The sequence below is a fragment of the Acomys minous genome (genome assembly GCF_964271855.1).
Source record: "Acomys minous genome assembly, chromosome: 3".
NCBI lineage: Eukaryota > Metazoa > Chordata > Mammalia > Rodentia > Muridae > Acomys > Acomys minous.
In genome coordinates this window covers 73,366,569-73,393,945 of record NC_140485.1, presented here as the reverse complement: position 1 = coordinate 73,393,945, position 27,377 = coordinate 73,366,569, and the positions used below count along the sequence as shown (strand labels likewise).

At 43.9% G+C, this 27,377-nt stretch overlaps 1 protein-coding gene across 16 annotated transcripts in view; it reads right to left on the bottom strand.

Annotated features, from left to right (window-relative positions):
• Positions 1-27,377, bottom strand: part of PTPRT (protein tyrosine phosphatase receptor type T) — a 1,106,784-nt gene that overhangs the window by 68,877 nt on the left and 1,010,530 nt on the right. For 10 of the 16 annotated variants that reach the window (XM_084776217.1, XM_084776209.1, XM_084776208.1 and 7 more), the window contains one exon: positions 14,019-14,209. In XM_084776217.1, the coding sequence (XP_084632343.1) occupies positions 14,019-14,209 (191 nt within the window). The remainder of the gene's footprint in view (positions 1-14,018; positions 14,210-27,377) is intronic. The other 6 variants (XM_084776218.1, XM_084776215.1, XM_084776216.1 and 3 more) reach the window with 1 other exon arrangement.

Here is a 27,377-nt window from a genome sequence, read left to right as displayed (position 1 = left end):
TGTAACTGATACTGTTTCATCATGAACCACTTTCCCATAGGGAGAGGCAGATGACATGCAAATGAGCAAGTGATTACTATCTGCAGTGTGTGCTTTGAAGGCCGTGAGCAGGGTGCAGAGGGAGGGAGTAAGTAGGGATAAAGAACAACTCAGTCAGAGAGGTTTGGGCAGGACTCTTTGAAAAGGTAACATCCGAGAAGGAGAAAAACAGACCTTGATGCTGGCAAGCTGGCCTGGCACTCGCAGCTGAGCACCAGGGCTCTCCTGCTGAGAATAAAAGACTTCACAGAAACCAGGCTGAGACAAGAGCCCTTCCAAAAGTCATGATGGGAAGGGACAATTGCAAGACCTTTCTTCAGTCACAAATGAACAGAGGCAAAAATATGAGCATTGTGCATGACCACAAAGAAAATGGCTAAACATTCCTCAATCTCAGCTGACAGAAATGCCCATTGTCTCTTTGGCAGCTACAGTCTTCCCTCAGTTAATATTTATCAAGCTGTCCAATAATGCTACCTCTAGAATCCAATCTGGAGCTTGCTTAAACCATCTGTATTTTCAATGAGTGCAGCCCCTTTTGACATCCTTTTCCTGAGAGGCCCTTCCCTCTCCATGCTGCAGAACAATTTCTTTCAAACTGAAGTATTCAGTGCTGGAGGGAAGATCTTTAAGATTCAGGAAGTAAAATTTACAAGGCTCAAGGAATAAGCAGATCACAAGTCTTAGGAAGTTCCTGAAACTTAGAACATTCACAAGGCCCCTCTCCAAGGTTATATAAGCAATAATATGTGCTGGAGAGAGGAGATTCTCCAAACAGCCAAGTTGACTACTAATACAGTGGGGGAAAACCAGGATGGAGCTTTTGTGAGTCAGTACCATGTAATATGGGCTTTAAAAAAATGATAAAGTTGCCTTTCCTGAAGGCAAATCTTCACCCATAGTCCTATATGCAACCTCAATAAACTTACTGATTCACTAAGCTAGAGTTGTCATAATCATGTCTTTGGTCTGTTGTCAATTAACTATCCATAGTGAATAAAACTGTTCATTTGTTCTTAGGAAAAGTCACACAGCGTCTGAGCAACTTCCTCAACACTGTATATGCTACTGCTAGTCTTTGGATGACATGTTTGATCTCAAAGTAAAGGATAAGCAAGTGTTAGCCATGGGAAGAGCTGGGTGGAGTGTTCCAGGCTGAGGGAGGAGAGAGTGCAGAGTCCCTGCGATAGAATCAGCTTGTTCTTAGTGTGTTCTAGAACTTGAGGAAGGTTCCCTAGAGCAGAAAGAAAGAGAGGGACACACTCTGTGCATCAGTGTCACATGGGTGCACTCAGTGAAGGTCCTACAGATCACACAATTGAATGTGAGTTTTACTCAAAGTCGAGAGGAATGCTCTGGGAGGAAGCCTGGTCACTGTCACGCCGTGACAAGCAGCAGAGGGCACTCGCTACTGGAGCCTCCTCTTCGCTTTGTTCGCAGGCCTGACAGACTTCATTATGAAGTGACGGTTGGTGCGTGCTCCAGGCATTCTTCTGGTGTCTCATCTGCTAAGCCTACAGTGCCAGTGGGAGGCCCAGACCACACATGATCACAGGTCATTCTTTCTTTGTCTCTGGGAAGAGCTGACTTAGTCCCTTAGCTGGGGTAACCTGCTACTGTTTCCCTCTCAGTCCTTCAACTCCATGTCAGAAGTATGAAGCATCCCTAAACGGTTGCTTGGCTACTTTTTCTCCTTCTACCGGTTAAATTAGTTCTCCTAGCTAAGAGGGGCATCTGTAATGCTTTTAATTCTTCTTAGGACCCAAGCTCCCAAACAGTGAGGCCTTAGCACACAGACTGTGGCCACAGCTCACTTCCAAACCTATGCTGAGGTGTGCCAGTCCACTTCATTTACCTGCAGCCCCTCTCACCTAGCAGCTCTGTCAGCGGCGACACACCTTCCTTCATTTCCCTTGGCTTGACTGTATCCCAGGAGATAATTGGATGTGAAATGCCCTGAGGTGCAGCAAAACCAGGCCCCAGGATTGCTGATCAGCCAGTTCCTGGATGATGCTTCAGGGCACAGCCAAGAGCCAGCCTCCTCCACAAGCAGTTCAGCCTACTGGGATTTCTTCCTGTTTCCACAGTATTCTATGGAATGGAACTCCCGGAGTCCTCAAACGGGAGGAACCATTTTAGTAGGGCCTGTCATTCCCTTTTCTTGTCAAGAAATACTTTGAGCACACTAACTCTGCATGCAAACAGGGGAAAGGCAGACAGGAAGTGCACTACAGTGCTGGAGTATTTTCTCTGGAAGCCATTTTGCTAGCCAAGACTCAATGGCATTTTCTGAAACTGATGGCGACAGTTCACCCTTCAGGTGAGGGAAGGGGAGGGGCTGAACCCCAGCAGGAAGGAGCAGGAAGAGCAGTTTTGTTATTTCTGCTTTAGGGATCCTGATTTTGTTGGTGCTTACCTCCATTCTGTGCATTTGTTAAAACTCAGCATAGACATGCTTGAAACTAAAGTAAAAGTTATTTCATATTAAAAAAAAAAGAAGAAGAAGCATTTTCCACAGAGTATTGTGACAATTAGTGACTGATGACCCGAGGTGATGCACACAGCATCAGGACCAGTGCCTGGGGCATAAGGTGTTCACAGCCTGGTCACCCTCCTCCACACAAAGGTTGATATTAGGCCTTCATAGTTTACTCTCCAAATTCCACCTTGTGCCCCCACAACAGACATCTAAGTTATTGCCATTAAATGTAGAGGACTTCTAGCAATACTTGTCTCAGTTTTTCTCAAGTCAACGGGACTTTGGGGATACAGGTCTTCAGTTTTAAAACGAGAGCCTTTCTAGGAAGTTGGGGTGAGTCGATTTTCAGGCCAGACATAAAAGTTCAGGAAGTGGAGAATTTAATCACCTGCTGGGAGTCTAAAGTTTATTCATGGACTCATTTAATACTCAATTTACTAGTGTCTGTAGGGGAACCTACTAAGGACAGCTGTGTAGGTTGGGGACAACACAAGAACACCAGATCTAAAGAAGCTCTGTGCACGTGACAAACAGTACAGTTTTCTATATATCTGTATTATGAACATTTTTTGGGAAGGTGGCAGTTAAGTATCTTGAGGCAACTACACCTTCTGCTGTCTCTGAGGTGCTGTGTGAGTTAGTGGTGGCCTAGTGGTAGCAGAGTCTAAACTTTTAACAGTCACTACCTATTCTGTGCTGGAAAGGCACACGCCTTGGAGATTATAAATGTGGATGGAGAAGGCAGGAGGGGATGGCTAACGGCGCCTACTCAGAATGACACCAGGAGAACAAATATTATTGCATACCATGTCACTAAACAGACAGTAATTTATGAACTCTGCAGGTGAAGCTAAGTAGAAAAATCAGATTGCTGCAAGATGCAGGCATTTGTCTGCCATGGGAACCTGGATCAAGTGAGAATAGTTGAGCGTGTGTCTGTGTGCACAGTCGTAAAGCATTCTTTGAAAGGCCCAAATTCAGCCTGCATTCAGGAGACTGAGGCCCGGAAGATCGAGAGTTCAAGGCCTGCCTGGGTTGTACAGTAAGGTCTGATCTCAAAGTCACAGAAAAGGAAAAGGACTAGGGTGGTAGCTCATTTGGAAGAGTGCTTGTTGGACAAACGTGAGGACCCAAGGTCAACCCTCAGAGCCCATGTGGGAAAAAAAAGCTTGCCATGGTAGCTTATACATTCAGTGCTGGGCAAGCAGAGACAAATGAATCTCTGGGGCCTGGTGGTCAAACTGCTGAATGAAATCAGTGAGTTCCAGACCTGTGAGAAAGAAGATGAAAGTACACCCCTCAGAATGACACCCAAGAGGTTGACCCCTGGTTTCCATATGCTTGTAAACACACGAAACACAAGTACACAAACCTGCACAAACGTGCAGACTCAGACACGCACATTATGTGCATGAGTGCTCATGTATGCATGCGTGCGCGTGCACACACACGTTACAAAGTTAAAAAAAAAAAAGCACAGATTTCTTTCAGATGATAATTGTTATGTCAGTGGCTCTCTGATTTTGGTAGGTATCCCAATTTCCCAAGGACTTGGCTAAATGCAGAGCTCGCTCCATAGCTGTCAGGTTGGAAGGAACCTGCACAAATGGCTATCTGTAGTGTCTATTAGCACACCAAAGCACAGGCCAGCCTCTGGGCTCTCTTGGCATCACAAACCGGTTGCAGAGTCCATGCTGGCATCCCAGCTCTTCTCAGCTCTTCTCACCACCCACTCCCTGTCCTAAACTTCCGCAGCTCATGGGACTCCCTCTCCCCAGCGTCTCATCTCCATAGAATTCTGCCGTTTCAGCTAAGAGTTCTTTCCTTGTTCTGTGTTCCTCTCCCGACCCTCTCTCTTCCCCCTCACTCTCCCTCTCCCTCTCTCTCCCCCCCTCACTCTCTCTCTCCCTCTCTCTCTCCCCCAGTCTCTCGGCTCTCTTTCTCCCTCCCTCCCTCCCTCTCTCTCCCTCTCTTCCTCTCTCCCTCTCCCTCTCCCCCCCTCCCCTCTCCCCCCTCTCTCTCCCTCCCACCCTCTCTCTCTCCTCTCTCTCCTCTCCCTCACCCCCTCTCCCTTGGTTATCTCTTTTTCTTCCTCTCACACTCTTCCATCCATTTTCCGATCATGGTCTGGCCTAGTCGGCTGGCCATCTACGCCATGTTCAGTTTCCTGCTTTCTCTCCCTGCTCTGCACTCTTCCAGTTTCTCTGGTTTTACTTTCTCTCATATTTGAAAAGAAAGAAAGAAAAAGAAAAAAAGAAAAGAAAAAGGGGGGAAAAAAAAGAACAACAACAAAAAAATCCCTTTCCTCAGCCATATCATGTCCTCATTGATGGGGTCGCTATCTGGCATCAGTGACCCTGAGCCTCAGTGTCCTTTCTTAGCTCTCTACCGGCCTCTGACCTAAGTTACAGCTTGTAGGCAGCATGGCAGAAGCACACAGCAAATGCCCCCGGGGAGACTCAGGCTATCTGCGCATCCAGGGTAACCTCCCACACAGGTGAGGATCTTTGTGTTGGTTTTTGATCTGTAAGACACAGTGTCTTTTTCCTGAGGTGAGCTAGTCTTCTTAAAAATCTATTATGTTTAATTGACACATCCTAATTATGTACATCTATGGGGTATCCTCTGACAGCTCGATACATCTATACAATGCATAATGATCAGATTGGGTAATTAGCATATCTGTCACCTCAGACAGATGTCATTTCTTTGTGTTGGGAATATTCAAGGCCTCCAGTAGCTATTCTGAAAAATACAATCAGGTGTTGTCAAAACAGTCACACTACTGTAAATTTTAAAGTTGTTTTTCCTTTCCAACTGTGCCCAAGTATCCATAAGCCACCCTTTCTCCATCTTTTCCCCATCCAAACCCTTCCCAGGTTTTAGTGACCACTGCTCTGGCCTCTGCTTCTTTAAAACCAGTATTTTAGTTTCCACATTTAAGCGAGACCATGTGCTATCTGTCTTTCTATGCATGACTTATTTCACTTAACATAATTCTCTCCTGTTCATCCATATTACTGCAAATGACAGTCTCATTTATATGGATGAATATTTCATTGAGTATGCATTCCACATTTTCTTTATCATTTATCCGCCAATGGACCCGTAGGCTGATTTCATATCTTAGCTATTGTGAGTGAAGATGTCTGTTCTACGTACTGACTTAAATTCCTTTGATGTATAACTCAAAGTAGGACAGTTGTATTACTCTATGGTGGTTCTATTTCCGGCTATTTAAAGACCTTCCACGCTGTTTTTCAGAATGGCTGTGCTTATTACATCCCCGCCAACAATATGCGAGTTCCCCTTCCTCTGGATGCTCTACTGGCATGTATTTCCTGACTAGAAATTTATGTGTATGAATATTTTGCCTATATGTGTGGGGACAATATCTTTACCTGGCACCTTTATCCCTCTCATCTCTGGGCTGGGAGAGGTCTTCTACCCCCAGTCCCAAGGCCCATTGTCTCCATTATACGAACCACACATGAGCATCTGGGAGGTTGTTTCTGGGCCAACAACTCTTTCCTAATCTCCAGTGTGAGAAGGGATGAATTGTTGGAGATCGTGATTATGACCTTTATTCTGGTAAGGAGGCTAGACTAACAGCTTAGTGGCTGAAAAGCACTTACTGCTTTTCCAGAGGATTCAAGTTCAGTTCTAGCATTTAAGTCAGGGACTCTCAACCATCTACAACTCCAGTTCCAGGGGATCTGATGCCCAGTTCTGGCCTCCACAGGCATGACACAGACACACAGACACATGTGCATGCACACTCACACATATAGACACACACACACACACACACACACACACACACACACACACACACACACAGAATTTCTTCCATATTCTACTTTGCTTCAGCTCAGTGTCACATCTTCTGTGACACTTCTTAGTTATTTGGTAGCAGGTAGCAAAAAAAAAAAGCCAAAAATAATAATAAATAGCCAGTAATAACCACCCCCTCTTTCCTTCTCTGTCTATATCCAAGTGCCTCTAAAGCAGACATTCTCCATTTATGGGTCATGACCCCTTTGGGGCTCAACTGATCCTTTCACAGAGGTCATATATAAGATATTTACATTATGATTCATAAAAATAGCAAAATTCAAGTTATGAAGTAGCTACAAAAAATAATTTTTATGGGTGGGAGGATCACCACAACATGAGGAATTAAAGGGTCATAGCATTAGGAAGGTTGAGAACCACCGCTCTAAAGCATTTTAACTAGAATTAACTTTTTATTTTAACTAGAGTTGTGGACTTCCCTTCTGTGGTGAGGTCATGAGCTTCCTTAACACAGGGTCTACGTCCCTTCTGGTCAGCTATCTCCAGTCCCTGCCACAGTACAAAGCACACCACTGGCACTCAGTTGGTGTTTCTGGCCAGATGAGTGATTAGAAAAGGCCATATGCTATCAGACTTAGAAACGCCTGCAGAAACAGTCAAGCATTCCACAGAAGATGAAACTAGGATTCACGCAGGAAAGCGTCTTGTCTAAGACCCACTCAGTGTCTTCAAATCTTGGTGGGTACTAGGTCTTGATTCTTGGTGCAAGAGACTTTCTATGGAAGCCTATGAGGATCACTCACTCAGCCAGAAGGGTTCCCGTATCAAACATAAACAAATGCTGTTGAGCGTGTTATGAGTTGAATGTCATAAGTTGAATGATTAAAAATAGGCTAAAAGGACTGAGTTCAGCTTAGCATCATCTGCATGAGTTTGCCTTTTGGCCACTTCCAGGAACTGGCCTGTTTCTTCTGGTTTTAACCTGCCAGGAGAGTGAGATGAGCAGCTGGGAGCCTGACTCTTTCATTTGGGCCTTTATGGCTTTGCAGAGTAGAAAAATGACCACGCTTCTCCATTACCATGTGAGCATCTGCCACTAATCCCTCATGCCTGTCCCCTGAACCGCTCTCATTCAGAAATCAAGGATCTGGACCAGAGTTTCTCTAGCAACAGGGTGTTCTGTTAATCTGCTACCAGTGAGGGATGTCCTCTGTCCCTGCTCAGGAAGCCTCCATTGCTTCGGTTATGCCCCATTAGAAGGCTACCTGCCTGACATCACCCCCAGATGACTAAGCAAGATGGCCTCTCCCCTCAAAAGCTGCACACATGGTACATCCGGCCAGAGCTGGAAAATGAGCAAATGTTTGCTCTTCATTAGACTGCATCATATTCCTCACAGCTGTTCCTTGTTGCCTTAAGTAGCCTTAATGGAGCTGTGATAACCAGACACCTTCTGGTCGCCCTACTGGGCTCATTCCATTCGTTACGGTGACAGTCTGTCTGGGCTGGACAGAAATTAACATGCTTCCCTTCTCTATCTGTATCACAAAGTCACCTCCTCCTGTTGTCCCTCATCCTCCTAAAACCTGCCACCCTTCTGTTCATCATGGTTGCAGGGCACAGAGACAGCCCTGCCCTCTGGCTAACGTCTGTTTAGATTTGCTGGCATGTCATGGAGTCTTTGTTTGTTTCTAACTGGAAAAAGTGGGATCATCTTGGCTAGGGTAAGGGGAGCAGGAAAGAGGAAAAGGCTCTGTAGCTCAAGATCCTGACATGGCCTTTGATTGGATGTGATGGTGCTCTATCACAGGCAGATATGAAAGTCAAACCATAGAGCAACTCAGGCATAGTGATGGTCTGTGCCCACACTGGAAACTCCAGGGGTTTCCTAACACTAGTGACTAGTAATTTTTAAAGTGTATTTTTAATCAACTAGAAAGCTTGCTGTACACTGATCTCTGGTCCTACCATAGCACATTTTGTTTTAATTGGTCTGAAATATGGCCAGTGCACTGGTGCTTTTAAAATTTTTTTCTAACTTTAAGCCAAGATTAGATATCTCAGCTGAGAACCAGCTCTGCATGGCAGGTGGAATTAATTTGCCTTAGTCGTTGAGTTCTTCGAACTGTGGTTAATCAACTAGATCCCATGCTATAACTTTGGGAAAGGGAGCCTGGGACTTTCATGGCAAGGAAACCCAATTAGTCTAGACACTAGGTTCTTATTCGGGCTCAACAGAAGGACTCTTGGACCACCCTGATCAACCCACTTTTCCTCAATAGAGAAGGATAGAAATGAGACTCCGCAGCAAGAAATGCCTTGCTGTAGGTCACCTACATACTTAGGAAGATGGTAGGATACAAGGCATGGCATTTGACTTGGAGGGTCAGGACAATCTGTGCATTACTTGAGGTAGTGGAACTTACAGGATGGGTATTGAGAGGCTTGTGTTTCCAGGCGAAAGAGATCAAGTTGACTTTATAGCTTTACCTGCAGGGTGTGTATGTGGCTCACTGGGCTCTAGGCCCAGTCTCCTGGTTTGGGCAGTGCAGTAGTCTTATCTTTTTCAAGAATTATTGCCTTGGCTGCTCAACTTGCCTCTGGTGTCTCTTCTCTGATACAAGATTTAAAGTGAAAACTACTTTGAAAATTTCTGCTCATCTGGGACCCGCATAACCCCTGGAATAAAGTCCTTCATGTTCCAGATATTACTCAGTCCTGAACACGTACTTACTAACAACTCTAGCCCCAACTCCCTTCTTGTGCCCTCCCATATTTTATATATCAAGCTACTTGTGGTTTCTCTAATGCAGTCCATTTTCTATCCTCTCATGACATTGCTTGTAGTTCTCTGTCTAGAACATTCTTCTATGTTTTCACTTCCTATTCTTATTTTGTTATATTTGGTTGAGACTAGTCTGGTCCTGAAAATCACTAATGTATCTTCTATCAAGCTGAATATGCCCTGTCTTCAGCAGTCACTATAATTCTGGGTATTCCTTAATTGTGGCATTTTGTCCCACAATTAAAATGATCAGTCTGAATGGCTGTCCTTAATCATAAGCTCAGGGTTTACCAATGGGGTCACGCCTACTGTATCTCCTTAGTCCCCAGAGCCTAGCCCAATGCATAGGCCATGGGAAGTGTTCCATATCATCCTATACCGGGACTTTCAAATGGCTCAGTCCAAGGTCCCTGTCTCTGTCAACATGCCTGAGGGTCTCATCTAGTCTTGTGACTTTTCTCTGTAGCCTGGGCTTCTTTCTTACTGTCACATTCATATGGCTAACTGTGCTTATGGACACTGAAAACTCACTTCAACTGAACTTCCGTTGCTCAGGATCAGACCTCCCTGTAACTTCTCATCACTGTTGGTGGCAACTCCATCTTTCCAGTGGCCTGATAAGAACTTCAGAGTAATTCTTGATTCCTTTCCTTTCCATACACATATTCAGAACCCAACCTTTTCCTATGGACTTCTCTGCTGGCCTCGGCCAGAGTCGCCGCTGTCCTATCTGGGCTATGACATCACTGGCCTTACCTTGCCTCCCCAGGTTCCATCCTAACTACAGTAGCTAGAATGGGTTTTTAAACATAAGATCAGACCACGAGTGTCTGTTCGCAAAAGCTCTACAGTAAGTTTCCAGCTTATTCAGAGCAAAAGCCAAGCTCCTTATACTGGCCTGTAACCTCTCTCTTATTTCTTCAGTCTAATTACTTTATGCATAGCATGTGTGCACTATACACTGACCATCTTTCCTTACTCATGTTTGCACATGCCAATATATTGTCGCCTTGCTAAGGAAATCCCTCCTTCCAAATCTACTCTTTTTAGGGACTATTCTTTTGACCTTAATTAATGTTGGACCAGCGTGCAGGTCTCAGCCCTGGATTATGCTATGTCCTCTCTTGTCCTGCCTTCTTCTTTGCTAACAGAGCATATCACCCTAAGATTATGTTATCCACTATCTTATGTGCTCTTCTAGAATATAGCAAGTGATCCTCCAATGAAGAAGTGGGGTTAGATTCCCCTCTACACTAGGAGGAGGGGGGCATTTTTTGGTTCATATCTAAGACATTTGGCATCAGAGTCTATGCCACCAACATTAAGCAATTTTTACCTTTTTAGGTAAGAGGCTCCCCTTTGGAGCCACCATATAAAAAGTCCAACTGATTTGAAAGTTACCATTCTGACAGGAATCCCAGGCCACTCAGGGGAATTCCAGTGGAAGATCTCCACTGAGACCTCAGATGAGGTATATATCCACTAGCAGACATCAGAATGAAGATGCTGTAGATGATTTTAGCCCCCCAACCATGGAACCTTGCATTACAGAGAAGAGATTGCCATACCTCTTGTTCACTGTTCAAATACCTACCACACGGAATCAATTGTTACATTAATCAATTGTTTTCTGTTGCTCATATTTGAGGTAGTTTGTAACACAGGAAACAGTGATTTATTTATTTATTTTAAGGCATGTTTGGTTTCTATTTCCCGTGCTAGAATACAAGCCTCACGAGGGCATGGATTTGTTTCACTCCCTGTTGTATCCCAAATGCCTAAAAGACTGCTGGGTAATAGTAAATAATAAATATTTACTGAACAAATCTGGGAGACACTGTACAGCTGAGTCGGATTTTGCAAGGTGCAGCTTGCTAACGCTGATGGTCCCTTAGATGTCAACCTGTCAAATCCACACATTGGTATGAAAAAACAAAAAACAAAAAACAAAGGCAGAGCAGTACCGGGAGGTAACAGGCAAGGACATCATACAGCAGATGTACAAGAGCAAACCTGGAGGCTCAGGGCTTTATGTCTACACTGAGTCTTGAAGCAGATCTGTAATTTGTATATAAGATGAAGATTCTAGAAATCATAGGAGCCGTTCTGATAAAAAGAAAAGCACAGTCATTTTTCTAAGAAAGTGGACTACTCCATCTTACGAAGTAGACTACTGCAATGTGCAGTGCCTTCTAACTAGCTTCTGGTTAATCATACAATGCTATTAACCGGAAGCACGTCACACTAGTCACCCATGAATACAATGTGAACTAACTGGGTAAGGCTGGCCTCATTGGGGAGATTTGTATTTGAGGACCAAATGATGGAATAACACATATTTTTTTCCTGTAAAGTAAGTTTATATCCATGCTAGAAAGCTTGGGAGATGCTGACAAGAATAAAGAAAAGATAAAAATAAAAATAAAAACAAAGCCACCATCCTGACAACAACAAACAGCAACTGAACATACAGGAATAGATGCTTGAGAAGAAACAGACTGAAAAGAAATGTATCAAAACGGTCAATTGCATCTTTATTCTGTTCTTGAATTTTAGATTCAAAGTTCATAGAACAACAGTATTTTAGTCTTTGACCATTCATGTACCTTTTTGCTATGTGGAACTTCAAGGCAAATTATAATGACCAAGGGATCATCAGACTACAATAATATTGCACATGCCTTTACAAACAACACACCCTGTGCTGAGGTATTTGCTCAACAAACAGATCTGCATCCACGTGCATCAGCACACACACAAGGCTTGGGACCAATTCATCCTTTCAGGAGATCTGACTCAGATGTGATGGGAGCTTTACCACCTTGTCCCATTATCCTTCCAAAATTGGCAGTCTTCTAACTATCCAGGCAGGAGAGGCAATATTGGAAAGAAAGACATGTACCCTCCGTTTCCTATCAGACTTGTGAAATGGTGGGCCCCAGTGAGTCCCAGGCTTGGGGAAGGGAAAGGCTGGGTCAGCCTTGGTGTGAATCAGAGGAGGATATTGCCTCTTGGGAAGACATGTCACGTAGTTCTAGAAACTTAAATTAACATTTCGTACCTCTTGGATTTCATTTCATCTTTTCTATAAAAAAGGCAACAATGCTGCTGAAATCGGGCCTCGACCAAGAGTCTGTTTTTCACTGGTTTGTGAAAACTGTAAACAAATGCATTTTCCTTTATCAACTTGTGTCCTAATTTTTTCAAAAAAGAACAATGAGATTGTGAATCTACAAGGCTCTTGTAATAGACTTAGTATACACAAAAAATGGTATTTGGCTTAGACTAAACCTGAAATTAACTACTGGTTCTTCTGAGCTGGTGATTACATCCATTGGCATGAATGTTTTTGTTCTGAAAGTATATCAAACATGGCTCTCTCCACTATTTTATACTCCTATAAAGTTTTAGGAGCATATAGGTCTTAGGGCACATTCTTCAGCTAATGATGAATCTGAAAACTGAGCTAGCAAAGTGATATGCCAGGATCACACAGCTTACCGCATTGAAACCCAGCTATCTGGATCCCACATTTAGCATGATTTCATGTCCTCCCATGGCATCAGAAATACTACTCTGCTGGGCATAGTGGCGTATGCCTGTAATCTCAGCACACAGGGAGGCAGAGGCAGGTGGATCCAGGTGAGTTTGAGGCCAGCCTGCTCTACGGAGCAAGTTCAGGACAGCAAAGGTTAAACAGAGAAATCTTGCCTCAAAACAAACAAACAAACAATCAAGCACCAACCAACCAACCAACTAAGGAAAAAAAAAAAAAAGAAGAAAACCTACTCAGTAAGTATGTTCTAGTGATGATATAGTGAGCCAAAGAGCCTGCACTGCACACAGTGGAATTCAACAGAACATATCTGGACCATTGTTACATGTGACAGAAGGAAGGGAAAGAGAGAAGGAAGGCAGGAAAGGAAGGGAGGAAAACCCACTGGGTATCCTTTAGCACATGGCACATAGAAGATGCTGAAGGGATGTTTGGGGAAAGAAGAGAGGGAGATAGAAAGGATAGAGAAGCAAAGGAAGATGCTGCAGCCGGACCGCACTGTCATTAAGAGAACCGCCACTTTTGTGGGAGGTGGGGCGGGGTGAGCTGCTCTTTGGTCTAGGAAAATGTCCTAGTGGATTTTTTCTTTTGTATTTTCTTTCACAAAAGGTGAGATCTAGTAGGTAAGATTTGAAACGAAAGGACTTAGACAATGACAGCAGCAAGAGAGATTGGAGCCATGATGGGAGTGGTGCTGGAAGACACTAATGAAGACTCAAGGTAGAGGAGAGGCCAGCACTAGACCCTCAAGAGGGCTTTGCTAGCGTGCTGCATGGTTAGGAAGCTACAGGGCTATACTGTTGGACTCAGGCACTTTCCATACTTTGCTGTGGTTGTCTGCTCCCCACGTAGCTCCTGAAAAACTATGACACTTGTTTATATCTCTCATACTAGAGATGCTGGGAGTGAGGGGATTGTGGGAGGAAAGGAATAACCAATGCAGGAGGGAGGAAGAGGTACAGAGAGATGGCACAACAGGTACTGCACTACCCAGCCTTGGTGTAGCATGGGAACAGCACAGAAGCATCAACACTGGGCAAGAAGTGGGCAGGAAACAGGGCCATGCCAGACACTGTTGACAGGGGAGATCTGCTGGCTTTTCTGCACCATGTGGGAAGCAGGCATGAGCCATTCTACCTTCATAGTGAAGAAAAGTTTGACTCTAAAATGTAGGATTTTAGAGCATGATATTTCTTAAATTTAAAGTGTAGGTTCTAGTGAAAAATGTAAGCCCTGATTAAGTGGGCCTAGTTGGGTGTTTCCACCACACACTCAGGCATTACTGTTGCTCAAGGTCAAAGGCGAGGCTTTAGCTTTCCAAGTGTACCCATGAGCTACCGGGGAAGCCTCTCACCGTCTCTTACCTCGTATTCCTCCTTGAACCCGTAGCCCTGGCCTCGTTTCATCTGGGTGATGTGCTGAAGCAGGTCTGCCACCCGGATGGCAGGCTGGAACTGGTCCCTGGGGTAGCTCATCTCCACAGGGTCACAGGTCCGGTAAGGGTGAGTCTGTATGGTGAGGGTGGGCTGGGACAGCTCGCCACGGCTGCCATCTGCTTCAAAGAAAAAGAAGCAGCACAAACCATCACTTTGGGAGCTTTGTTCTTTGTACCCCCCCCCCCATCCCTCACCCCCAGCATGGCCCACGGAGGGCAGAGGGAACTGTGTAATCCACAGGTCAGGAAATTACAGAAAGACAAAGGACATTGCTTCCCTGGCTTGGCTATGTGCACAGGTTTGAATGGGAGAAATAATGAAGCAATGCATGCAACGATCCTTGGTTCATTGCAGCTTCAAGGGCTCATTATTGATTGTGTGAAGACAAAGCGACAGTTTAGTGACTATCCCTTGTCAGTTCTTAGCTTGTTGTATGCCTTGGTCGATACCAGCCAGTCCCAGAACTAGGAAGAAGCTAGGCTAGAAATCTGGGGGTACATTCTTGTTTGGGAAACCACAGGCCTGCATATAGTCTCAGTTGCTTGTCTGTAGAGGAGGAGTCTCAGGGTCCTGGCCAGAAGATCCATCTGATTGCTTCTGGGCCTGGATGCCTGCAGTCTGATTTATCTCCTAGTTTCTTCCCTGTGGGTTGTACACTGGCAGGAAGTATAGCTAGTCTTGGACTCCCAGTAGGTAGCAGGGACTCCAACCCTCCAGCTGCTCACTATAGAAATGGGCTCTGTAACAGAGGCCACTTTCTTTCGATCACCTATGTCCCCCCTTACAACTATTGACCTTGAAATGCCCCTGACCCCAACTTGCAGATTCCTCTAAACTTCTTCCTTCACTCTCATCAGCCACGACTCTCATGGGCATCCCACACCACACCCCTTGATATGGCAGAGGGGTATCACTCAGTTGGCAATGTCCACCTAGCATGTGCAAAGCCCTAAATTTGGTCCCCAGAACAGAATAATGCTTGGTTTGCATGTACGTGTTATCCTAGAGATCCAAAATGAGCAAACAGGAAGAACCAAAGTTCAGTCCCCCTCAACTAAATAGCAAGTTTGAAGCCAGCCTTGATTATATGAGACCTTCCCTATCTTTAAAAAAAAAAGTTAGACTTCTCCTTCATAAAAATCTCTCTACATATTGAACTGCTTCAAGTACTTTCCATTTTTTGGTCTCTCTGGAAACCATTTCTCTTTCCCAGAACCAGGCAGGCTTGGCATGTTTATATCCTCTCCAATATTCTGACAGTCTCTGCCCTGAAGCCATTCTGTTTGTACTATGTGAGAGAGAAGACCTGCCAGATGTGGCTGTTGATGTGTATATCCAGATGTTTTCAAACACTAAGACTCCCATGCAGATATCCATGAAGCCTGTGCCGTGTTCACCCCCCCAAGAGGCTCAGTACATATTCCAGAGTTTTCTGTAACTGATCTTTTTAAAAGCCATGTTGCCTTCAGCTCGTTTGTCTCCCCTGTCACAATAATCCGTCAAACAGACTCTACGGGAAAGCACAATCCACTCCTTTGTGATAACATCAAAATCAGTTCCTCACAAGACACAGTACCAGAGAGACCTGTCTGGCCCACAGGATGACCAACTGGCCACACTGGGCTAACCCCACTTTAGCTTGGCTTTAGTATCCAAAGCACAGTGTCTGGGGGAAATGTCTCAGTTGAAGGACAACAAGAGTCTTAGTTACCATCTCCTCTGTTCATCTATGTCATGGATGAGTCAGGGACACATTCTTCACCCTCCAGCTTTCTGTCTGACCCCACCTGTTGTCATCTCCATAGAAGAATGAGCTATAGCTTTGATTAGCCTGAGCTTCAGACTGAGTCATACCTCACGAGTAGGTGAGATATCTGTGCGTCTCTCATGGTTTCAGCATTGTCTGCTCTATGCAGTGAGTAGATAAGTCAGAGCTAGCCTTTGGTAATGACCCCAAACATCCAATAGAAGGACATCGAGGATACAAGTTCAAACACAGGGAAGAAGGACTGGAGTGAGATGCTAAAAACAATTTTCCTGGCTTCATTGAGAATAATATATGCCCTGTCCCTGGCTTTACTGAAGGACGCACGGTGCAGGCTGCATGCGAGACCAACTGCCTGGCAGAGGCAAGCTTCCTAGGAGTTGGCACGTGGCAAATTTTCAGGAGACACCAAAAGTTTCTAAGCTGAAAGGGCTGTCAATATGGATGTTTCCCCCCTAAACACATCGCTAGATGGACTGTAAACTTGGCGTAAGCAAAACCAACAGTGGAAGGGAAAATAAATGCATTCGGAATGTAACAACATGTATCGCTGTAGCATTTGTGATAATGCCGATGCCCGCGCTAATGATGCCACGAGGACTTGGAACCGAGGGATTTTCAAGGTTTATTAATTCAACTAGTTGGACTCCCTTTTCCAATGTATCTTACCTCACCTATTCCCTTATTAACCTTCGATAATGCAGAAGTGATGCCTTGTATCACACCCCATTTCGCCAGACGCACTATGCTTAATTTTCCGTCATTAGGTTTAATGAAAACCCAATTTCACAACTCACTTCTCTCAGGAACCTACAAGTAATGCTACGTTTTTTATCAGCACCAATTAAAAAGCGTTATGATGTTCCTATTCGAGAGGGAGCCTTAAAACTAATGTGCGAGTCTGCCGCAAATTCAACAAGGGCGCCGGAATTCACACACTGCCCATAAAATGTAACTCAAACCAGCTGGCCCAGGGAGAGGCCATTTTTCATTCTCCTTCCTCATCAGACCCTTCATTTTCATACTTCCCATTTATAGGTCTTGCATGTTTATGCATCATGTAATAATATTTGGGGTTTCTTCTGTACTTCCTCCTTTTCATTAATTAATTTGTTTATTTACTTTACATCCCTAATTGCAGCTTTCCCTCCATCCTCTCCTCCCTTCCCCTCCCTTCATTCCCTCTTCCTTTCTCCTCACTAGGAATAGGCACATCTTCCACTATTGAGGCGAGACCTGACAGCCCAGTTAGGGGAAAGGGACCCAAGGGCAGGCAATAGAGGCAGAGGCAGTGCTCTTTTGCACTTGTTATGTAGCTACTGCCCGGGGCTGTGGGAACTCTATCGCTGTATGCTGGGAGCTTGTACCAGGGGTTCAAAGGTGGCAGTCACACTGAGAAGACTTTGGGTCAACAGTTACCCGTCTCTCTGATTTCCTCTGTCTGTCATTCTGCTAACTACTCTTTTTTTTCTCTATAGGATCCCTCTAGCCCCCTATCTGGTATATTCTGCTACCAGTCTCCCAGATCGCCTTGTAGTTTCAGTCATATTGTTCCAATCATTTGGTTGACGTTGTCACTTCAACTGCTTCACAAATACTTCCTAGGTGCCTGTCTTGTGCAAAGCACCTCGCTAGCCTACACATAGGAGGGAGTGGGGGTGGAACTCTGTGTGGTAGTGGAGATAAGCACACCACAAGCCCCTGGAGGAAGACCGGTGAAGAGATAAATTGTATATAAACAGCTCTAACAAGGCAAAGCAGTGACAGGAGCCTAGGAGACAGAAGACTATGTGCTACAGGGTTAGGTGCCATGGAAACCTGCTGCATCTTTCATAACTCACCTCTGCGCCTCTTGATATCTCTGTGTTCAATCTACATTGGTACTGCCTGATAGACCTTTCTGTGACAATGGAAACATGTTCCATCTGTGCCTTGCAATATGGTAGCCATTAACTACATGTGGCCGCTGAGCGACAGAACCGTGGCTAATGTGACAGAGGGTCTACATTTTAAATTTTGCTTTGTTTCACTGGAAGTACCCACATGCGGGAGCTCAAGAAATGGCTTAGTCAGTGAAGTGCTTGCGAAAGGGGCAGAGGTCCTGAGTTTGGCCCCCTAGAATCCGTGTTGAAAAGGCCAGGCAAGGTGCCAATCACATAGAATCCCAGGGCTGTGGGGCAGAGATGGCTGAGGAGTGCTGGCTGGGTGGAGCTACGTAAGCAACCTCCAGGTTCAATGAGAAATCCTGTCTTAAAGGGTGTTGTGGAAATGACAGAGTAAGATATGTCGTGTCTGTCTACTGTTGGCCTCTTACATGGCACCCCTCGTCTCTCTCTCTCTGTCTGTCTCTCTTTCTCTCTCTTAATCTGTCTCTGTCTCTCTCTGTCTCTGTCTCTGTCTCTGTCTCTGTCTCTCTCTCTCTCTCTCTCTCTCTCTCTCTCTCTCTCTCTCTCTCACACACACACACACACACACACACACACTAGCAGACACATAGGCACATATTCACTTATGTGCATAAAGAGAATTGTTGCCCACATGTGGCATATGGGTACCTACTGGGCAGCAAAGATCTAGAGAAATTCAGAGAAAAGAATTGTACTTTGGAGTCACATAGACGGGTGAAGAGATCTGCAACAGACTGTCTGGAGGAAATACTATGCAAGCCATGGATATAATTGAAATTGGTCTTGTACAACATTTGAAAAGTTTTTTTTTTTTAAAGAACACAGGCCATTAATTTCAACAGTATGTTTTTTTAACCCAACACATCCAAAGTAATATTTCAACATATGCTCAGTGTAAAATTATTAATGTTGTCTCTTACATTCTTTATTGATACAAAAGCCATGAAATCTAGGGTGTACCTCACACTTCTGGAGTACTTCAGTCAGACCAGTCATATTTCCAGGGCTCAGTAGACACTGGTGACTAATGGCTAATGGCTATTGTGTCGGACAATGCAGGTACACACAGACTTATCTAGAGCCAGGTGAAATCCTAAAGAGAGATTATTTAGAGCTTGAGTGGACCCTAAATAAAGAGATTTTCGTCTTGTGTAAGACAGCTCTAGCCCAAGCATTCTGCAATAAAACTCTGCACATGACAGGACGGTTTCTACGGCTTCACCATTCAGCTTCGCAGCCACTTGCCACCCTGTGGCTACGGAAAGCTTGAAATGTGGATAATGTGGCAGAAGGCATACACTTGTAATTCCAATGGCCTTAAGTAGTAAGTAGCTGCGTTTGGACAGCAGTTAATCATTTTCTAGATATTGCTTCATTATGAATGATAGTAACATATAAAATCACGGTTGTGTGGGATTTGTTACATTTTAGCCTTGGTTAAAGTGTCTGCAGAGCCATTTCAGAAGTGGCTAGAGTCTGCAGCCTGAAAGAGGCTGAGGTTGGGTCCTGACAAGACAGGGCTGGGGTCACAGACTGACCAATCACATTCGTGTGACCTTGGCCCAAGTGACCGATTTTCTGAGCCTCAGTTTCTCCAATTGTTCTTCACACAGCAAAAAGAGAGATGTGAGGAGTCGAAGACAGAATGTGTGAGAACTGCCCAGGCCAATCCCTATAACCTAGGGAAAGAACAAAAGGCGTTTTAATGATATGTACAATGTTCCACTGGCACACAGGAATTCACACAATGGAGAAGGAATCCAGGTCATCTTTGGGGGCATCAGTTGCAGTTTAACAGGGTTTGAAAGAGATCCCCCCCCACACACACAAAGTTCACATGTTGGAAACATGGTCCTCAATGTGGCAAAAGTGAGAGGAGATGAAGTCTCCTGGTGACGTCAACACTACAGAAGGTTGTTATGAAGAGCAAGGCTGACCTGTACCCATTCGCTGGCTTCCTTTCTCACCATGTGCATATGTTTCTCCCATGATGCCTTCTGTCATGCTGAAAAATAGTCAAGGGGTCGAAAGGGACCCTCGGCAGAAAGCAGAGGAGATTTTCAGCATCTAAAACTGAGCTAAATGAATTTTTTTTTTTGCTTTATAAAATACCTAGCCTCAGAAATTTTGATGTAGCAATGGAAAATAGACCAATGCAGCAGAGTAGCTTTTCTTCCTTCCTTGGCTTTTTTCTGCTCTCTTCCATTCGCACGGCCACTGTCTCGGTCCAGTTCTTCTGGCAGGAGCACATTATCAGTACCCCAAATGCCCCTTTTCTGCTTTTATGGTTCTCTTTAAATAGACTCTTTTTTTTTTAACCAAAAGTCTTCACAGAGTCAAGGCAACAACTTCTGAACCAGTCAACCAAATTCCTGTAATGTCTGATCCCACCATCAGTTTCTTATTTCATCTATCAAAACTCCTTTCAAATCCCTGTGCCATTTAGGATCGGAAAACACACACTTTGCATGGTAAATATCTAGACTGCTTGTTGGGAGCACAGGGTGTGAGAGGGGAGAGAGAGCGAGCGAGCAAGAGAGAGAGAGAGACAGAGAGAGACAGACACACACAAAGAGACAGAGACACACAAAGAGAGTCAGAGACAGAGAGAGAAAGGAGGAGGAGGAGCTTCAGTCACGTAGATAGGGCGGGGATGTGTCAGAACTCGTATGGCAGGATCTGAAACAACAGCAGGCAGCAGAGTCACATCACAGGGTCTGAAAAAAAACTTGGATTCAAATAGGAAATTCATAACTTTATAGCTATGAGATCTCAAATAACTTGTAGTGAGCTTAAAATTTTTGTTTTTAATTGGTGATGGTGATGGCCACGATTACATACCACCACCATCATCTCTGATGGTGGCAAAGGTAAAATGGGATTCCACTGTAGGAAGTCTCCAGGTGACACCTGGTCAGCAGAAGGTGGCTTTCTTCCTTCCCTTCTCTCACCAAACACAAGTACACTGCAGGATAAACTCATACTAAAACCTGAAATCGAAGTCTGTCAACCAACCTAAGTGCCAGAGTTTGGGAGAAGTATATGTGAATTACAGCACTATCATGTGCATACAGATAAAAACGTAAATTGTCACATTTCTTTAGAATCTCTACGATTGTATAAAAAAAATCTTTGCAATTTCAGCAAGGCAGTTCTGTCCCTGCCTCCGCACGCCCTTGAGTTGAAAGCAATTGTGGTTTCTTTGGTAAAACAGAAGATGAAGCAGTTGGCTTGTGGTTACAAGTCATTATATTAAAAAATGTGTTCTTTTCAGGTGGTAGTGGTGGTGCACGCTTTTAATCCCAACACTCAGGAGGCAGAGGCAGGTGGATCTCTGTGAGTTCAAGGCCAGCCTGGGCTACAAAGTGAGTCCAGGTCAGCTAGAGCTACAAAGAGAAACCCTGTCTTGAAAAAAAAAAAACCAACACATATATAGTTCTAGACTCGTATTAGAATAGGTGCATGAGATTTTTGACCCCTGAGGGAGGGGCGGGTGGTTCACACGCCCATCTTATACCAAGTTAACAACCTGCTATCACTCAGTGTAATGGGGGACTGACGTATCTTTTCTTGGTTTCATGTACTTGACTGAATGGATATAGGATTAGTCATATAAAACTAAACAGGATGCAGAATGTTACCCGCTGCGCTGAAATGAACAAGACATAATGGACATCTGATACTAAAAGACTTTGTTCCCCAAGGTAAAAAAAAAATATTCACTGGTCCTAAGAATAGAAAAGAAGCATCTTAACTTCTTCTACTTTCTTTCCAGGCTCAGAGAAACCAAAGACAGACACAACCAAATATGAGAAGTAGGAAGTCCCCTGGCATTTTCTCCTTCCCACACCCCTCCTCTGGATTCTTGGACAAAGGACAAAGGCCAAACAAAGAACTTTGTATCCAAGATGCTGATCCTGACTTGCTTTTTCTGATGAGAAGCCAAGTGTCGTCTTTGATGGGAGACATGTACTGCACTTCTGCTCTTGTGACAGGCGAAGATGCATGCCCAGGCATGGGGCAGCAAATGACCATCACTCCTGTTTAGCTCACAAGAGAAGGAGCCCTGAGGTCACCAGTGAAGGACAATGGCAGGCCACTTGCTGCATTTATTGACAAACACCAGAGAAACTCCTCTTTCTTTAAAAGTAAACAAACATAAATAAGACAGAAATGTAACCTCATGAAAAATATACCATGTTAGCTAGCGGGTAAGAAAAATGACGTTCTGTATTTTTTTTTTCAAAAACCCACAATATTGAGAAGAATAGCAGTCAGTCTTGCTAGAGCTCAGGAACTTATTCCAAGACGTGAGAACATCCCAATTTCTTTACGTCAACTGAGGTGTTCTGATTCCCTTTGTCAGCCCCGCCCAGTCAGTGAAGTAGGAAGAAAGTCTTAGGCCCTTCTTATGGCCGAGAGGGCTATCCTAGCTACCTGTCTCTGCTGTTGGGCATCATCAAGCTCTGGGCTTGATGAGCAAAACTTCTAAAAACAGTCATGTGTTCATGGTGGGAGCCAGCCTTGGGGCAGCACCAACGTGAGAAGAGCTGCTGTGTGGAGAGCTGGAAGGACTTGGGTCCTACAAACTCTCCTGGAACCTGTTCTCATGCTTGCTTTTCTGTTCTGTCAGACGGTTCACTAAGTTTTCATTGCAGTCAATGTGGCATGGCTTCTACTGTTTAGGTATATTAGCTTATATCCCAGAAAGCAAAAGAACATCTTAGAAAGTCAAATTCAAGAACATATAAAGGAAAGATTAATAAGACAGTTAAAAAAAAAATCGAACATGTTCAATTCCAGCTAGTTTTGTAAGGGACTAGAAGGAATAGTTAGAGCTCATTAGGGAAGGGAAATAGAAAAGGTAGATATGATGGAAGCGAGTTTGGAATGGGAGGTTCAGGAGGGCGAAGGGGGTTGTGGGAGGGAATATGGGGATGGACACATAAGATTAAAGGGGGTTTGAGGGTAAGTATGAAAAAAAACCTAAATAATAGAAACTTTCTAAAATATACACATGTATAAAATAAACCTAAACAAAGTGACAGGGTCCCAATTACCTATATCTTGTCACCAGATGAAGCTTCCAGTACTAGGACTGGGTACTAGTACGTCCAGTTCCAGCACATCTAATGAAGCTGTTGGCCAAAGGGGTCCCAGGGGAAATTCCCAAACAACTCAGGCTGTTGTCAAGACTACAGGTTGCTCTCCACAAACTGACAGCAAGGCCCCACTGCTGAAGACAACACCTACACAACTCGCTGAACATGTTTGAGCTAGCGCCTGCATAGAGCCTTCACCCCTACAGCCCAGTGTCTTTGGGACAGGAAGGTACTTCGTGTGTTTTCAAAAGAGAAACATGAACACCAGCCAGCCACAATGCACCTTTACGCACAATGGTGTTCTGCCTGACAGGTATGCTAGGGCAATGGGGGCACAAAACCTGTGGGAGCAACCAACCAATAACTTATCGGACTTAAGGTTCACCCCGTGAGTTGGAACCTATACTGAATTGGTGACCAAGAACCTGAAGCTTGTTAGCCCAGGAACTGAGGTACAACCAAATAATACTGGTCTTAAAAAATGTAGTGATAAAATGACTCCTAATGGTATTCTGTTATACTTGGATATTAATTCCCTGTTCAGGCATTATCAGAAAAGCTTCCCCCAGGAGCAAATGGGAATAAACATAGAGACACACAACCAGACATTACACAGAGAGTGAGAGAGCATAAAACACTCAGGCCCAAATGGGATGTCTCCATGAAATCTCTCTCCCCTCAGAGCTCAGGGAGCCCTGTGGAAGAGGAGGCAGAAAGAGTGTAAGAGCCAGAGAGGATGGGGGACACCAAAACAAACAAACAAACAAACAAACAAACAAATCTAAATCAACATGAGCAAAGCTCACGTGCACTCACACAGTCTGACACAGCAGCATTCTGTACCAGGTCCTCTGTGCTTATATCATGGCTTCAAGTTTACTGTTTTTATGGGTTTTCTGCATGTACAAACAACTGGGTCTTTGATTCCTCTGCCTTCTCTTGGGTTCTTTTCCTTCTGTTGCTTGGTCTTCTCCAACTTTGATGGTGATAATTTTTGTTTTATCCTATTATATTTTATTTTATTTTTTATATTTTTAAATGAATGCGTGAATAAATAAATAAACAAATGAATGAAAAATCTAGCCACTAGGGTAAAGGTTAACAACCAACCTGTGATATATACCTGCTGAGAGAGAAAAGATTAGTTTTCTCCAATGAGTGACACAGGGTACATCAACTACTGCAGGGCAGGTCTCATGTTCATAAGCAGCTGGTCAATATTGAGCTTCACAGGTATGTGTGTGTGTGTGTGTTTGTTTGTTTGGTTACAGTTTGGTGTTTTATTTCGGGAGGGGTTATTTTGTTTTCTAAGTTTGGGGGGGTTGTTTGTTGTTGTATTTTTGTTGTTGTTATTGTTTATTTTTGAGAAAAAACTTAAAGTTGGATGGGTAGGGAGGGAGAGAGGATCTGGAAGGACCAGGGGAGATGAAGACTATGATAAAACTATAATAAAAGTTAAAATTGTTTTAAATAATAATAAGAAAAAAACCAATTAAAAAAGACGGATGCCACCATTTACAGCAGAATGCCTGTAACTGGAGGACTTTTTGTTCAGTGGAATAAGCCAGGCAAAGAGAGAGCAGAACCGAATGCTTCCCTCATCTGTAGGCGCTGGAAGACATCAGCCTGGATGTAAAGTGACGCTAACCAGAGGCTGGGCCATCGTGGTGGTAGGAGGTGGGATGGAAAAGACCAGTTACGCTTGATCAGTGCGTGCCTCATGCATGTGTGGAAATATCCCACTCAATGCCATTGCCATGTATAACGAAGAGATTTACCAAGAGTAAAACAAAATAGTTAAAATTTAAATTTTCTTTTTATTTTTTTAAAAATTTTAAACGTCCCTTATTCTTTATAATTAAAATATAAGAATACCATCTTTCACATCTTTTCTCCTTCCAACTCCTTCCATGAACCCTCCTCTCTCCCTCCCTTCCTCTCTCCCTCTCTCCCTCCCTCCCTCCCTCCCTTTCAAAGTCATGGCCTCTTTCCCCCTAATTGTTATTGTTATCTAAGTCTAAGTGTATAAATACAACCTGTTTGGTTCATTTACTGCTGCTTGTTGGGATATTGTTTCAGGCCTGGTACCTGGTGTGGGATAACAGGCTGTGAGCTAATCCCTGGGGATGAATATTGCTCCAGCTCTCAGCAGTTCTTAGTTGCCTGTAGCTCTTTGTCCAAGGGCAGGGCCCCATGAGACATCCTCTTCCACAACACTGTGTCTATTGGTGTGGTCACTGTTCAGGTCCCATTTAGGCAGCCATACTGTTAAGGTATCATAGGTCTAGTTACAATCATAATTTAATGTTTTTATTAGAAAGAAAGAAAATATTGTGTAAGAAAAACAAAGAGGCACTTTCAGAGAAAAGAAAACAGACATATAGACAACAGATAATCGTGTTATAGAGAAGAGAACAGAATAAGTGAACAGGAACAATAAAAAACAAACAAATACACAAAACAAAACAAAACAAAACCCACATGAACACAGATCTTGGCCCCAAAAACCAAAAACCAAAACCACAAACCAAAAGCCAAAACCAAGATCTTCAAGTACAGTTTCCACATAAAATTCAAAATCAGAACTACCTATACTTGGTCTGTTTAAACATCAGTGATACAAAAAGACTCAGACAAATATCTTGGCTGAAAAAAAACAAAAAACAAAAAACAAAACCCAATCCTGACAACTGCTAAAATAAAAGAAACAGCACTACTCTATCTTCTCTTGCCCACTTTTTTAAATGCCAGACGGCAGTGAAATAAAATTCTTGACGAGAAAAAGGTATGAATCCAAGATCACGTACTGAAACACGTTCTTTTTTATTTGTGGGCTTACAGAAAAGCATTCTCTGACACAACACTCCCAAAGCTCCACTAGTTACCGCTTCTCCAGAGGCTTGGGTGGGTGAAAAACAAGTAAAAGCTGTAACTCCAGGAAAAACACAAAATAGGAACAAACAAAACAAAACCAACCAGAACTAAGGAAGTCGCGTTCCAAAAAAAACTGACATGTTAAACACAGAAAAATCACACAGAGCTGTACTGCAAAACTTCATGACTAAAACGTCTAGTTTTATCAGTAAAAAACCAGTTCACAGACAGAAATAAAAATATGTAAACTTTGTTATCTTTCATAGTGCACAATCAATCAGTGTGTAGTGTTTTAATCTTGGTGCTGTTCATTAGAGTATATGATTTCTCTGGACATGTTGTGTGTGGTGGGTAAGTCAACAATATCAGCATATAAAATGAAGAATACGGATAAAAGTGATCAGGAAGGAACCCCTCGATCAAATTCTGTCACATGAGACTCTGGGGCCAATACTTATGTGCTTAAGATGGGAGGTGCTCAGACAAGCTCGACGCACAAGCATGAGGACCCAGACCTCATGTGAAAAGCTGGCATCCCATCCACAGCTGGCATCCTATCCCTGGGAAGAACAGAGGAGCAGGAAGACAGCTAGGGCTTGTTGGCAGCGAGCCTAGGCCAAAAAAAACCTCTACAGGATCCGGTTCAGTGGGCGACTCTGTCTAAAGGAAATAAGGCAGAGGCTATGATAAAGCAGAGCAGGTGAGGACCTCTTCCAGCCTCTACAGAGACACACACCAGTTTGCACACCATACACCTGAGTGTACATGCCAACACACACACACACACACACACACACACACACACACACACATACACACACAGCACTTGTGAGGGGAGAAAAGAAAGACGTAGGAACTTGTAACAATACAAGACACACAGCAGAGACAGAGGTAGATTTGAAAAATACAAAGTCAATGAAAGTACATAAAATAAGTAAAAACTGGAGGCAATGGGTTACGGGAAGTTAAGGATACAGTAGAGAGGCGGAAGCAAAGGAAAAATCTGTCGCTTAACTTTGAAAATAGCAAATTAATAACAAACCTTTTATAAAAATGATTGTGGAAAACCCCAGACACACTGGTTAGCTAATGCTAATTTGGTAGAACATGCTTAGCTGGCGAGTGAGCGGGGCCAAGGAAGCCATTCTGCAGAGCTTAGTCCTTGTGAGAACAAGGCCAGGAAGAGACAGTATGGATTCAAATGTCATGATGCCATCAGTTAGAAACGAGTTCCCGTCTCTCCCATCAACAGTGTTGGCTGGATATGGTATACGATCTTCAAACTGAGATGATGCCATTCAATTGACAGCAGTGTTCTGGTGACCCGTATGCTTCTGATTAAAGGCTACCAGTCTTGACTGGTGCAAGTGATCATCAGCTGGGGTTTTTAGTTTTTTGTCTTTTTTCCTGAACAGACAGCCAAGGGAGATGTTTCACTCATCTGGTCTGAAGAAAGTAGCCAATTACCAGTATGTAGACTTTGGGTTCTAATAGCTGGTACGGGGCTGGGAAAGCAGACCCATTTTAGAGTTTCCTTTGTGGATCAGAGTAAATTGGGGCATTGGGAAGGGCTTTGTGCACGTGTGCGTGTGTGTGTGTGTGTGTGTGTGTGTGTGTGTGTGTGTGCGCGCGCGCACGC